At 66.3% G+C, this 14,468-nt stretch overlaps 1 protein-coding gene across 3 annotated transcripts; it reads left to right on the plus strand.

The window, feature by feature from the left end:
• The first annotated feature begins 411 nt into the window (after positions 1-411).
• Positions 412-14,452, plus strand: HSPA12B (heat shock protein family A (Hsp70) member 12B). Of its 3 annotated transcripts, none has more exons than XM_042808007.1 (11): positions 412-566; positions 5,234-5,294; positions 7,525-7,625; positions 8,752-8,876; positions 9,321-9,507; positions 9,985-10,089; positions 10,279-10,395; positions 10,808-10,979; positions 12,307-12,393; positions 13,044-13,148; positions 14,188-14,452. In XM_042808007.1, exons 2-11 carry the CDS (start codon positions 5,252-5,254, stop codon positions 14,448-14,450), a joined length of 1,305 nt encoding a protein of 434 aa, XP_042663941.1. In that variant the 5' UTR covers positions 412-566; positions 5,234-5,251; the 3' UTR covers positions 14,451-14,452. The 3 variants fall into 3 exon arrangements, with proteins under 3 accessions (XP_042663941.1, XP_042663939.1, XP_042663940.1); XM_042808005.1 differs by lacking the exon at positions 412-566 and adding an exon at positions 2,571-2,827; XM_042808006.1 differs by lacking the exon at positions 412-566 and adding an exon at positions 3,613-4,417.
• The last annotated feature ends 16 nt before the right edge of the window (positions 14,453-14,468 follow it).

Raw genomic sequence — 14,468 nt, forward strand, 5'->3', positions numbered from 1 at the left:
GGCATTTCCACGGGCCGTGCCTCAATTCCCGGAAAGCGCTACCTCATCCCTTGACCAGGCGCCAGGGAAGAAAACACAGGCGTAGCCCCCACCACCCCTCTCCTCCCTCCTTCCGAAGCTTCCCCGGGGGGGGGGTTGGGACCTCCCTGTTCCTGCCACCCAGCCCTTCACCTTGACCCCCACCAGCCCCAGCACAGCCCCAGTGCAGCCAAGCACCTGCTGCCCTGCACACCCTGGAAAGTGTGGGTTTGGTTTGGTTTGGGTTATTTGTTTTTTTTTTTTTTTTTTCTGTCCAGCCAGCGCCGGAAGCAGGATGCAATGTGTTCACACGTGTCTGTGCACACGTGTGTGTGCCTGTTCACACACATGCGCGTGCACGCGTGCACCCCCAGCCGGCTCAGAAACCCGCGGCCCAAGCTCCGGGCTTTGCCCAGCTCCTGCCTCACCTCCCTGCTCAACCAGCCCGGCCCCCAGCCGAGCCCCTTCTAGGCTCAGCCCAGTTCCCAAACTGGGCCCAGTGCCTCAGGCAGGAGCGGGAAGGGAGGGAGCAGGCGGCAAACTGTCAGGTAAATGTGCGTGGGGGCAGGAGGGGTGCCCGGGTATAGCGAGTCGGGAGATGGATGGGGGGGGGGAGTGCATCGGTAGGTGTGGGGGGGGGACACACAGACAACCAGCCCACCACAGGCACCCCCGACACCCCCCCAGCCCCTCTCCACATCCGTGAGGAAGAGCCCCCTGACCCTGACCCTCTCCCAGGGGACAATCGAGGGAGGCAAGCGTGGAACAGGGGCCCTCGGGCTGCGCTCGCCCCGCGGGGCCCCTCACCGGGGTGTCTGGGCTGCCCAGCCCAGGGAGAAGAGCAAAGGCAGCCCACCACCCATCCCATCCCACCCCATCCCACCCCACCCCATCTCATCCCACCCCACCCCATCTCATCCCACCCCACCCCATCCCACCCCATCCCATCCCACCCCATCCCATCCCCATCCCATCCCACCCCATCCCACCCCATCCCATCCCATCCAACCCCATCTCATCCCACCCCATCCCACTCCATCCCCATCCCCACCCCACCCCATCCCACCCTATCCCACCCCATCCCACCCCACCCCATCCCACCCCATCCCACCCCATCCAACCCCACCCCATCCCACCCCATCCCACCCCATCCAACCCCACCCCATCCCACCCCATCCCATCCCATCCAACCCCACCCCATCCCACCCTATCCCACCCCATCCCATCCCCATCCCACCCCACCCCACCCCACCCCATCCCATCCCACCCCATCCCACCCCATCCCACCCCATCCCATCCCCATCCCACCCCACCCCACCCCACCCCAGCCGTGGGTCACCTCAGGCTCACGGGCACGGTCCCGCGGTCCTGCCCCTCACCCCGCGGGCTGTCCCAGTGCGATTCCAGCAGCACGGAGCCTCCGCTCCCCGCGACACTTTAGGACCCGCTAGGTCAACCCTTTGGGATCCAGCTTACGCGTACGGTGTCGATTTGTTATACCTTCCTTTTATATACTTTTGCGGGTTTTTCACAAAACCCCTCCACAGCCTGCCGCGACCTGCGGGTCAGAGGCTTCTCCGTCTAGAGCCTTGAGCCAATGATCTCAGTGACCCCAGCAATCATGACGATCCCAATGATCTCCATGATCCCAATGGCTTCTATGATCTCAGTGATCCCGGTGATCTCCCTGATCCCAGTGATCTCCATGATCTCAATGTTCCCAGTGGTCCCCATGATCCCAATGATCTCCATTATCTCAGTGACCCCACTAATCTCAATGACCCCAATAATCTCAATTATCTCAGTGATTCCAATGATCTCCATAATCCCAATGGCCCCAGTAATCTCAACGATCCAAATAGTCTCAGTTTTCTGCATGATCCCAACGATCTCCATGATCCCAAGGATCTGCCTGTGGTTTTGAGTCCTTCACGGGTGGTTTCTTCCCAGCATGGAGACCCTCGGGGGCCGCAGGACGGAGCCCTCGCCGGGCTCCCGCTCTCGGGCCACCCCGGCCCCAGCTCCTCGGCCAGGAGCCCCGTCTGGAAGGCAGCGCGGCTCGGGGGGGCTGTGGGGCTGGGAGAAATGGGGGTCTGAAGTCTGGCTGGAGGTATGGACAGACGGACAGACACACAGATGGGCGGGCCGGCGGCGGTAGGTAAAGATGGGCGCAGAGAGCCACGAGGCTACAGCTGATGCAGCAGCCGGGGTGAAGGGTGACAAAAACCGGGAGAGAAACGTGTGTGGGGATGGAGAAAAGTCAAATTAACGGGGCGACAGCACCGGCAGAGGCGGAGGATTGTCGCTGTCTCTCCCCTCTGCCCCCAGCACCCTCATTCCCCCTTGGATTTGGGAGCCTCATCCCCCTGGGGGGTCCGTCCCCCCTCGGCAGCCTGCGGTCCCCCAGCTCGGGGAGGCTGCGGCCAGCCCGGGGCCGAGCAGGGAGTTTAGGTTTCATTCCCGGCGGCGCTGGCCCTGCCTCCTCCTCCTCCTCCTCCTCCTCCCGCTCCCACATCTGCAGCTGGAATTGCAATTTGAGGCGCTGGCTGGGCTGGGCGCCGGCCGGGAGTGGGAGTGGGAGGAAGGCGCTGGGGGAAGCCAGAGGAAGCCGGAGAGCGGGGGGGGCTGCGCGGCAGGGCCGGCGGCACGGGCAGGCCGGTGCCAGGGCCACCGGGGATCACCGGGGATCACCGGGGGTCACCGGTGGCAGCGGGACCCAGCACCCGGCCGGCACAGCTGGAGCGACAAGGTGGTGGCTGGACTGAAGGGTCCCCAACCTGTCCCCCCCGCCCGCCCCCTCCTTCCAGAGGTAAGTGGCTGTGGGGTTCTGGGGACCCACAGAGGCACTGCCCGAGGTGTGGGGACAGCGGGGACCCCACTTCTTCCCTTGGCTGGGGTGAGGGTGTCACCTCCCCGGCCAGCCGGGACATCCCACCCAGTTCCCGTGTCCCAGCTGTGGCCGAGTGACGGCAGCAGGAACGGGGAGCTGGGGGGGGGTGGGTGTCCCACAAACATCCCCTGGAAACCCGATGGCTTTGCCCAGAGGATTCGGGGGGGGGGGGTCCCCAAGTCGCTCCCAGCACAAGAGGCTTGGGGGGGACAAACGCCCCCCCCGCCCCATGCCGTGGGGGCTCCGTGCCCAGCGACGCCTGCCCCAAACCCGCCCCAAACTTGTTTCCTTTCCCCGGTTTCCGCGAGCCCCCGCAGAGGCGGAAATGGTGGAAAAGTCCTCAAAAAAAACGCTGCTCCTGGCCAAGCTGCCGGAGCGAGCGCCGGGAGCTGCCGGGACCCTCACCCCGGCAGCACATCAGGGCCCCCCCCAAAGCCAGGGGCTTCCAGCTGTGCCCCGGGGGGGTCGGGGGGGCCCGGCAGGTTGGTGGGCGGGCGCTGAATGGGGACAGCACGGGGGGACACGAGGGCTCGGCACAAGCGTGTGCCCTGCTCACACGCGTGTGCGTGGGAGGGGAGGGGCCCACTCGTGCCCACTGGCTGGGATTGTGGGGGTGCCGGGCTGGCTGGGTACCCCCAAAACCTCACTGGGCACCCCAACAACCTCACTGGGTACCCCGAAAACCTCACTGGGTACCCCAAAACCTCGCCAGAGCCCAGAAGCCGTGTCTCCAAAACTGCGCAAGGAGAGGCACGGCCGGCCGAAACCCCTCGGGGGGCTGGAGGTCACCTCGGTCCCTTGGTCTGCGGAGCCCACTCCTCTTCCTCACCGGGACCCCAGGCAGGGCCTCGGGGGCAAAGACAGCCGCCGGCCGACCCCCCCTGGGCGAGACCCACTGAGGTGGAGGGTTTCAGCCTGAGGGTCTGCACAGGCTCCGGACAGACTGCCCAGACCACCCCACGGCCACGGAGGGGCTGGAACCCCTCGAGTGACCCGAGCCCAAGCCCTCGCTGCTCCCCCCTGCTCGTGCCGACAGCTCAGCGCAGCAGCAGGACACAGGTGCCCCCCTCCCAACCCCCCCGGAGCTCAGCCCCCGGGGATGGGGACGCTGAGCCCCGTCAGGCTGGGCTTTGGGGTGCCAGAGCCGGGGTCACCCCCCCAGCCTGGCCCTAGAGCAGCACGGGGGGGGGTGGGGGGTGTCCAACCTGCAGCCGGGACAAACAGACACCGAAAAAAACCACGAGCAGAGCTTCTGCCAGAGGAGACACACAAATTCCCAGCGCTGGAGGGACGATCCCCTGAGCACGGGGACTCACCACCTCAGGGAAAATCCAGTTTTGGTGACGAAGCGCCTTTGCAGAGCTCAGACAGACAGACACCCCCCACCCCGGGCCCTCCCAGCACCACCAGTGCCGCGTTTCCCTGCTGGGGTTTGACCTGCAGCCTTCATCGGCCACAGCTCCTCCTCGCTCCGGGGAAGAACCCGCCACCTGCCATTTTTAGCACAAGGTATTTTTTCCTCTCCTGAGGCTGCCGAGAGCGAGCAGGATCTGGCCGGCAGCGCGTGGGTGGGTTTGGCTTAGAGCGAAACCTCTCCCCGATGAGCTCAGCCTTGTCCTGGGCCCGCAGCTCCGCGGGATGAAAGCGGCCGGTGCGGGACCCGCAACCTCGGAGGCGATGGGATGCTCTCGCGTCAGGCAGAGAGCCAGGAGCCCGGTTTCTTAGCCCGGGGAGGCAGTTTTGGAGCTGGTCAACGCTGGGTCGCAGTCCCCGGGGTGGGCAGGGACGTTTTTGGCCGTTCCTGCTGCTGCCGGCACGGCCACCACGCTGCAAGGAGCCTGGCCCTGGGCAGGGACTGCTTCGATAAAAAAAAAAAACAATAATAACTTTAACGGATCGCCGTCCCTCGGTTTCTTTCTTTGATCAAACCTAAACATCTGCAGCGTGGACCCCATGGCGCTCTGCACACAACATCTGTATCACGCACATCTGTCTGACCTTTTCAATGAAAGGAGGCCTGTCCCTCCCACCCCCCCCGAGCCTGGGCACCGATCCCCCCCTGCACCCGATTGCAACCTGAGCCCCCGGGTTTTGGGGTCTCCCACCTGCTCCTGGGGGGGCCCCCGGGGGATGCAGGGTCAGAGCCAGCCCTGCTGGGTTCTTCAGGGAGGGGTCGAGCCTGGGTTCACTCTTGGGGTGGGGACGGTGGGGACCCTGTGGACACCCCACCCATGGCACGCCGTGCACCCCGCTGCTGAGGGGGGCGGCCAGAGCTTTCGGGGTACACGGGCACTCGCCCCACCATCCCTCCTCCTTGTCTTGCAGGGGGAGCGCGAGGCTGCCATGGCGATGCTCCTGGAGCCGGGGATGCAGAGTCTCCGGATGGGTAAGGCTGCTCCCCAGGGCGACAACAGCAGCTGGGGTGGGGGGGATCCCCTGCCCCCCCATCCCACCCACCCCCCCGGGCAGAGATGAGCTCTCTGCAAGTGTGATGCTCCAGGCCCCTCTCCTTTCGCCTCCCCCCGGCCGTCCCCCCTGCCCCCCCAGCCCCTTTGCGGCACGGAGGAGCCCTGCGCCCCCCCCCCCCAGCCGCTCCTGCGCTGGGGTAACCAGAACCAGCTGCGGCGAGGAAACCTGACCCCACGAACACAAGCCGGGCAGCAGCCCCAGCGAAGAGGCGGCCGCCAGAATTAACCCCCGCCCCCCCCGCAAGGTTTCCCCCCCAGATCGCCGGGATCCCAGTGCCCACACACTGGTGGGTGCCGGCTCTGGACCCCCGGACTCAAAGCCCGGCTGAGCTGCCGGCTCCTTCCCCAGCCCAGGCAATATTCCCCCCCCCCCTTACCCCCCCCCGGGGCTCTGCCGGCACTCAGAGATGCCCAGAGGGATGTTCCTGTTTGTCAGGGATCAAATATTTATGGCACAGACACGGGATACACCGAAAGGCACTTACGGAGCGGGTGTGAAGGGACCGGAGCTGTGTCGCAGCGGGGAGCGGCTGAGCCCCCCGGTACAGCTCCGGGGGGGGTGGGGGGCACAAGGCACAGCACCGTCCCTGGCACCCAGCCCAGGCGAGCGATGTGCTGGTGGCTCCGTTCTCAGCCAGCCGAGGAAATAAAGCAGTGGGGAGCAGCCAGGACCCCCCCCACACCCCACTGCCAGGATGGGGGGGTGCCTGAGTGGCTGAGCCCGGCCCCAGCCCCACGGCTGCTGCTTCTGGGGGGTCCCGGAGCACCTCAGTGAAGGCAGCCCCCCACCATCGGCTGCCCCCCCTCCCCCCCCCCCCCGCCCCGGCCAACAGCTGGAGCCCGTCCACCAGCTCATGGCTTCGTGGGGCTGGGTGATTAATCCCCCTCTGCTAATTGGAGCCATGTGGCAAGAGGAGCTGAGGCAGCCCCATGGCCTGGGGGACGGCCCCCGGGGCTCAGCCCGTCCCGGGGCGGGGGGGGGGGTCACACATCCCACCAGGGCTTCTGCAGCCTCAGCTGAGCCACCCGGGATTAACGGGGACCCCCGGGACGAGGCTTCTGCTGCCGGAGGAGCTGGGAGGGGGGTCACCCAAGGAGACACAGAGCTGGTTGGGCTCTCGAGGAGGAGGAAGAGGAGCAGCCGCTGCACCACGGTGCCCATCCCCACGCTGCAGACACTTGCTCTGCCTCGGTAGCTCACCAGCGGTTCTTCCTGAAGTTTCCCCCCCCTCCCCGCTCCCACTGGATCCCAGCCTTCCAGCTGCGTGCCTGGAGCAGCCTCTGGCAGCCCTCGCAGTCATCTGCCAGGCATTGCCAAGCTGAACTAGCGTGTATTTACGTGACGACGGCCACATTGATTTAAGAACGAGCAGCTCTAGGAAAACCCCCCCCGTCCCTTTGCTACGAACACGTCGTGGGTTTCCAGCCCTGACTCGTCTGTCGTCAGCTGCTCCTTTTGCTGGTCGAAGACCCTTGCCCTTCCACTTCCCTGGTCCCTTGCAGCTGTGCAAGGCAGGATCCATCCCACCTCGGTTTGCTCATCTACAGAAGCGGGTCCCTCCGCAGCCACCCCCGAGGGGCTCTGTAGGGCCAGCGGGGAGAGCCTGGGCTCGCCCCAGCTTCAGGCTGCGACGACTCTTCCCCCGGGGTGCCGGTTCCTCTCCGGTGATGGAGACCTCGAGCCCGTGTCTCACCAGCCCAGCCTGCCCGTGCTGGCGAGCTGAACCCCTCCCTGCCCCATCTTCTTGCTGAGCAAGAGCTGACGGCCCTGGGGGAAGAAGGTCCCTCGGCTCCTCATGCCTGGAGGGAGGGACCCCTGAGCCCACCAGTGCTAACCCCAGGTGCAACTGGTACCTGCACCTCTTTATGAGGCCTCCGAGGGGTTCCTCATTTGTTAATTTGATCAGTGCTGATTAGATCCTTCCTTACACGTGATTGAAAACAGCGTGGGAAGCCTCCCAAGCCCCCAGGTGGCCTGTTGGGAGCCCACCGGGACCAGCCTCCGCAGCACCTCTGATCCCTCCGCTGCTAAACCCGCGCTGGCTGTGGTTTTATCGGGACGTTACGCCTTGTCCTCACCGTGGGGCAGGGTCTTCAGGAGGGCCCAGGACCCGTCCGCATCCCACCCTCACCTTGCTGTGTCCCCAGGTGCCAACGGCGAGCGGTGCCCCACGCCGTCCCCTCCCGGCTCCCCGGGGACACCCCACGACAGTTGCAGCATCGCCCCGCTGACGCCCTCCCAGTCACCGGTAAGGCAGTCGTGGGGTCCCCTGGGGCTGCCGGGGTCCGTCCCCCTCAGCATTGCCCCCTCTGATCCTTCCCTGGCCAGTGGTCACCCCAACTCCCGGGTCGCCAACCCCACCGCACACCCCAACACCGGTCCAAGGCTGGGTCACTCCATCACTGGGGTCCTAAATCCCCCCCTTTAGCCATGGGTTTTATGGGATGGAGGGTTTTTTCCAGCGCAGGAGCCGGAGGAAACACCAGCAGAAGTTAAAGTTTTTGCAACTCTCCTGGCCTCAGCTTGCTCCCGCTGAGTGTCCCGTGGGACAGCCCGGTGTGGAAGGACGCAGGCGGGGAGCGTGTCGGAGCCGGTTCCTCCCCCGCGCTCGCTGTCCTTCCAGCTCCCCGAACACGCACACTGCTGAGACAAAACCGCCGCTTCAGCCACGCGCATCGCCGGCTTTTTGTCACGGCTAGCTAATGGCTGTGCTCGTCAAATCAGGGATACGTTAAAAGTTAATGAGGGCTTTTAGCTTTTCCGTGTCTGCCCCGCTGTGACACGGCCGCGGGACTCGGCTCCTTTGGCACCGCCGGGCCGGAGGCGAGGGATGGGCACCCCAAGGAAGGACCAGGAAAGCATCGGCTGGGGGAGGCAGCAGCAGAAACCCCTTAAAGCAGCTGGGCCAGGAGGGATTTTGGTTGGGTGACCCCTGGGGACGTCTGGGGTGAGGTCCCTTAGACCGAGAGGGAAGGTCTGGGGGGAATCTCAGCTAAAATTTGTTTGTGGGGGGCTCAGCACCACCCCAAACTGGGAAGAAACAGGGACCCCAGCACCGCCCCGGGCAGCTCTCACGGGCAGAAGCTGTGAACACCCCTCCCTCCCCGGGGGTCCCCAAATCCCCACGAGCCCGCAGGGACCCGGGCAGCCCCTTCTCCTGGTGATGTGGAGCTGTGTAAGCAGAGGAATCGCCCCGGCATCGCAGCGCAGCATCACTGCATCCCTTGCCCAGACCTGATCTAGGAAAAATTAACCCCTTCATGGGTTGTGGGTTTTGGGGGTTTTTTTAAGCCGTTTGCTGGAAGCAGCCAGCCCTGTCTGGACGCTTGCCCCCAGGGCAGACCCTGGCCCTCACGCCCGCCCTTGCCTTTCAGAGGAGCGAGGCTCGCTCCCAGCAAACGGCCTCCTTCGCCGTGGTGGTGGCCATCGACTTCGGCACCACGTCCAGCGGCTACGCCTTCAGCTTCTCCAGTGACCCCGAGGCCATCCACATGATGAGGTGAGGAGCGGCCGGAGGCCTGAGAGCTGCTCCCAGAGCTGTTAAAGGACTTTGTTTTTTTTTTTTTTTTTTATTTTGCCCAAAGGGGTTGGAAGTCAGCTTGGCGGGAGGCAGGGACGGAGCCAGGCTGGGCAACGAACATCCCCACCATCACGGGTGAGGGATGCTGCCTGGCAGCGGCGGGTGGAGGGAGCCCCTGAAATGGGAGGGTGGAGTGAGAGCACCTCTTCGTTAGCGCTCTGTTCTAACGACCTGCGTGGGAGCGGAGGAGCCCTGCGGGGTTTCACAGGGAGCAGAGCACTCCTTGTCCGTGGCCTTCCCAGGGACGTCAGTCCTTGCTTTGTCCCTCTTTAAGAGGGTCGTGCCCACCCAAATAAATGAACTGGGGCAGGACCCGTTGGCTGGCCCTGAGGCTCACGGGCTGCTGCCGGCTCCTGTTTGCAGGAAATGGGAAGGAGGGGACCCGGGGGTGGCCAACCAGAAGACCCCCACCAGCCTCCTGCTGACGCCGGAGGGCATCTTCCACAGCTTCGGCTACACTGCCAGGGACTACTACCACGACCTGGACCCCGAGGAGGCCCGCGACTGGCTTTACTTCGAGAAGTTTAAGATGAAAATTCACAGCACCAGCGTAAGTCCCTGCGCCCCCTCCCGACCTCCCCAGGGGACCTGCGGGGTCCCTGACCGGGCTGGACGTGAGCTGAGCTGGTCCCAGGGGTTCGTCCTGCTTTGCAGAAAGCAAAGAGAGGAATTCACTGCGGGGGGGGATCAGAAATCCAGGAGGGCTGGAGAGGGGCTACAAGCAAACCCTCTGCTCCCCAGCATCCCGACCGAGCGCACCCAGCTCCCTGTTTGCTTTACGCACACTTTGCCCATCACGATGTTTTAGCCCTTTGCAGGGGGGGGAATTTTTGGTTCCTCCCACCCGGGCTGCTTCGGGGCAGGGAGATGCGGCCGCAGAGCAGCACTTCGGGTGCCCGTGCCCTGGTTGTTTGGCACAGGGCGGGGGGACACACACGGGCACCCTGCCCGATGGAGCCGGGGTGGGACGCCGGGCACGTCCCAGCACCCTGCGTGATCTGTTCGCTGTTATTTCTCTTCCTGGCAGGACCTCACCATGAAAACTGAACTAGAAGCTGTCAACGGGAAGAAAATGCAAGCGCTGGAGGTGTTCGCCCACGCGCTGCGCTTCTTCAAGCAGCACGCCGTGCAGGTGGGGCACCCCGGCACCCCCGCCGCCTCTCCCCGCACCACCCCGCAACCCTCCTCTCCCTCCCCGAGTACAAGCCCTGCGCCTTGTCCCCTCCACGCCTTGCTTCCTCGCCCTTCCCCGAGAGCCCCGAGGCTCCAGCTGGGTTTGGGGGGGGGAAGGGGGGGTCACCGGCTGCTTCTTGCCCGGCAGGAGCTGAAGGACCAGTGCCCGTCCCTGCCCGAGAGAGATGCCATCCGCTGGGTCATCACCGTCCCTGCCATCTGGAAGCAGCCGGCCAAGCAGTTCATGCGAGAGGCTGCCTACAAGGTGAGGGGACCCCCCCGGGGGGGCTGTTCCACTCAGTGACCCTTGCTGTCCCCCGTTCCCCCCCCCCGCCACCGCGGGTGCTGCCCCATAACGAAGGGTCCCTGGTCACCCAAGGAGCCAGAGCTGGGCTCTGGTTGTTGGACACTTTGAAAGCCGGTGGGAGGGTTTTGGAGCTGGGGAGGGGGACGTGTGCTCCCCCAGGGATGGGGGGGGGGGGGGCGTCCCTGGGTCCCTGGGACGGGCAGGCTCTAACCCACCCCAGCAGCACGGGTGGCACCCGCTGCACAGCCGGAATAGGTGGGATCGCTGCTCGACGGGTAGGACCTGTACGGGCCAAAGCGATGCGCAAAGGCCGGGGCACGGCCTGGTGCGCCGGCACCTCCTCCGCCCTGACACCCCGTCCTCCCCCCAGGCCGGGCTGGTGTCCCCGGAGAACCCGGAGCAGCTGCTGATCGCGCTGGAGCCCGAAGCCGCTTCCATTTATTGTAGGAAACTTCGGCTCCACCAGCTGATCGACCTGAGCTGCAAACCCCCGGCCAACGGGCTGGCGCCGGAGCACCCCATCGACTCCAGCTTTCGGCAGGGTGAGCGCCCGCAGGGGACCCTGCCCCTAGAATTTTTTTTTTTTTTTTTTTTTTTTTTTCCCCCCTTCTCTGGCGCTTTAGCGAACGAGGGCGGTTCTGGGGAAAGGCGTGCGGGTTTCTGCGCTTTTGGGAGCCCCGCAGCCGTGAAGCGGGCGAGGGCAGGGCTGGTCCCACCGCCCCAGGGACCCCCAGCCCGCGGCATCACCTAGCGACGGGGGAAACTGAGGCAGAGCCAAGTGGGGCACAGTGCTAAGGGAGGGAGTGGGAGGCTCTGGCTGCCCCGGGGAGCCCCGTGCCCCGCTTTTTCTCCCCCCCCACTCCCCCTCCCCAAGCCCCCGTGGCCAGGGCGGGCGGTGGCTGCTTTCCCAGGAAGCGTCCGAGCCGTGCGGCCCCCGTGGCCCCTTCCACCCTCCCAACCTGCCCTCGCCCTCCACCCCAGGCCCCTGGGCTGCCTCTCCCCTTCCCTCTCCCCACGTTTCCAGCCGGAGCCGTTTCTGCTGGCTCAGCCCTGGATTCCTCCCAGCAGCTCCGCTCTCCCCCAGCCCGGCCCCTCCGTACGGGCTGAGCCCGCGGGCTCCCCCGTCCCCGGCCGGTGCCGTAACCGTAACCCCGGGACAGGGAGAGGATCCACCCGCTGCTCCGGGGCCGGCCGAGACCCTCTGCTGAGCCACCTCCGGGGATGCTCCCCCCCCACGCGTGGGAGCCTGGGGGTCCCCTCCACTCCGGGGTTTTACCGGGTCAGAGCCAGTTTGCCCAGTTGGGACCGAGCCGCGTTGTGGGGACCTGGCGGTGTCTGCAGCCCTTGTCTTGTGTTTGGCTGGAAAACGGGGGTCGCATCCGGATTTATAGGGGAGCGGGGGGCTCGAGCTGCAAGCTGGGGCTGAGGCTAATGGAGTGAGTGTGCCGCGTCCGTCTCGGCGTGCCGAAAATAGGGTGGGATAACCCCCCCCTTCCCCAAACAGCTCCCTGCCCTTCCGGGCAGTTTTGACGTCCCCTGTCCCAGGATGGGGGGGAGCAGAGGAAACCCCACCCGGGCTGGGGACAAGAGTGGGAAGAGGTGACATCGCCCAGGGACCCCCCCCCGGGGGCACTGCGGGCTGGGTGCAGTGAGGTGGGATCCCGGGCAGAGCAGCGGGATGGCCGGACCGTGGCGGAGCTGGGGCCGTGCCGGGGGTCCCGGCTGGGGGGGGGAGCAAGCAACCAGTGCTCCCAGTGCAGCCCCCCGCTCCCCAGCATTCCCCACCCGCTGGGGGGGGTCCCAGGGATGCTCCTGGCTCCAATGCTCCCCCCCCCAGCCTGACACCAGTCCCTCCGCTCCATCCCCCAGCCCGAGAGCAGCTCCGGCGGTCCCGCCACAGCCGAACCTTCCTGGTGGAGTCGGGAGTCGGGGAGCTCTGGTCGGAAATGCAGGCAGGTAGGAGGGGTGATGGGCAGTGCTCCCCCCCCCCCCCCACCTCCCAGCAGACCCCAGCCCCCCCGCCCAGGAGTCACTGAGGGGGGGGGACAAGTGGGAGACCGCACCCAGGCTGCCTGGCCCCCCCAGGGTTACCCTGGGCGAGGGGATGGGGGGCTGGATGTCCCCCCCATGGCAGAGCCCTCCCGGGAGCCCGAGCGTGCCCCTGCCAGTGCCGGGGGTGACACGGCTCCGGTTTGTCACTTGGTTTTGACACCCCCCACCCCACCCCCCCCGGGACGATGCAGGGGAGGGCAGGGTCTGTCCGCCGCTTTGCCGTCCCGTTGTTCCAAGCAAACACCCACAATGTCCCCCTCCTGCCCTCCAGAACATCTTCAGCGGTTTTTTTGGGTGGGGGAGGAGAGAAAAAAAAAAAAAAAAAACAAAACCAAAACATATTTTGGTTAAAGCTGAATATTTTTGTTCCCTGGGGAAAGCACAGCACAAGGACCGTGTCCCGGCGGCGGCTCAGAGCCCACGGGACGGGTGTCCTGGGGTGGGGGATCAGCCCCATCGAGCTGCCAGGCGATGGGGGGGCTGGGGGAGACCCCGCAGGGCCTGGGAGGGGGGGGGACCCGGGACCCCGACTGGGCCGCTGTCCTTGCCCGCAGGTGATCGTTATATCGTGGCGGACTGTGGCGGTGGCACGGTGGACCTCACCGTGCACCAGATCGAGAAGCCGCAGGGGACGCTGAAGGAGCTGTACAAAGCCTCAGGTGGGCTGCCCCCCCCCAGCCCCCAGCCTGCCCCCCCCCCCCCCCCCAGTGACCCCCCCACCAGGCCCGGGGTCCCCTCCAGGTCCCCTGCAGGGTGGTGGCTGGGCTTGTGGCACCACCTGGTGACAGCAGAGAGGAGGGCAGGGGCTGGGGGGGGGACAATGGGGGGGACAAAGGGGGACAGGGGTGACAGAGGGACAGGGGTGCTGGGCTGGGGGGGTGACAGAGGGACAGGGGTGCTGGGCTGGGGGGGTGACAGAGGGACAGGGGTGCTGGGTTGGGGGGTGACAGAGGGACAGGGGTGCTGGGGGGGGTGACAGAGGGACAGGGGTGCTGGGCTGGGGGGGTGACAGAGGGACAGGGTTGCTGGGCTGGGGGGGGTGACAGGGGGACAGGGGTGCTGGGCTGGGGGGGTGACAGCAGGGAGCAGGGCAGGGGCTGGGGAGGGGACAACAGGGGGTGGGGGTGATGGGTGGGGGGTGCAAGGTGGGACAGGGGTGACAGAGGGACAGGGGTGCTGGGCTGGGGGGGTGACAGAGGGACAGGGGTGCTGGATTGGGGGGTGACAGAGGGACAGGGGTGCTGGGGGGGGTGACAGAGGGACAGGGGTGCTGGGCTGGGGGGTGACAGGGGGACAGGGGTGCTGGGCTGGGGGGTGACAGCAGGGAGCAGGGCAGGGGCTGGGGAGGGGACAACAGGGGGTGGGGGTGATGGGTTGGGGGCTCAAGGTGGGACAGGGGTGACAGAGGGACAGGGGTGCTGGGTTGGGGGGGTGACAGAGGGACAGGGGTTCTGGGATGGGGGGGTGACAGAGGGACAGGGGTGCTGGCTTCGGGGGGTGACAGAGGGACAGGGGTGCTGGGCTGGGGGGGTGACAGAGGGACAGGGGTGCTGGGGGGGGTGACAGAGGGACAGGGGTGCTGGGGGGGGGGCGTGTGAGATTTTGGTTGGGGACAGGTCTGGGGCCATGGCGATGGCAGACACGGAGATGGATGTCCCAGCCCCGCCATCCCCGCCCCCCCCCCTCCCTGTTCCCCAGGGGGTCCCTACGGGGCCGTGGGGGTGGACCTGGCCTTCGAGAGGCTGCTGTGCCACATTTTCGGGGAGGATTTCATCGCCACGTTCAAGGCCAAGCGCCCTGCCGCCTGGGTGGACCTGACCATCGCCTTCGAAGCCCGCAAGCGGGCGGCGGCCCCCTCCCGCGCCAGCCCCCTCAACATCTCCCTGCCCTTCTCCTTCATCGACTTCTACCGCAAGCACCGGGGCCAGAACGTGGAGACGGCCCTCAAAAAGAGCAAGTGAGACCCCAGCGCGGGGCCG

Source organism: Tyto alba, unplaced genomic scaffold (assembly GCF_018691265.1).
Source record: "Tyto alba isolate M040663 unplaced genomic scaffold, T.alba_DEE_v4.0 Super-Scaffold_6, whole genome shotgun sequence".
Taxonomy (NCBI): domain Eukaryota; kingdom Metazoa; phylum Chordata; class Aves; order Strigiformes; family Tytonidae; genus Tyto; species Tyto alba.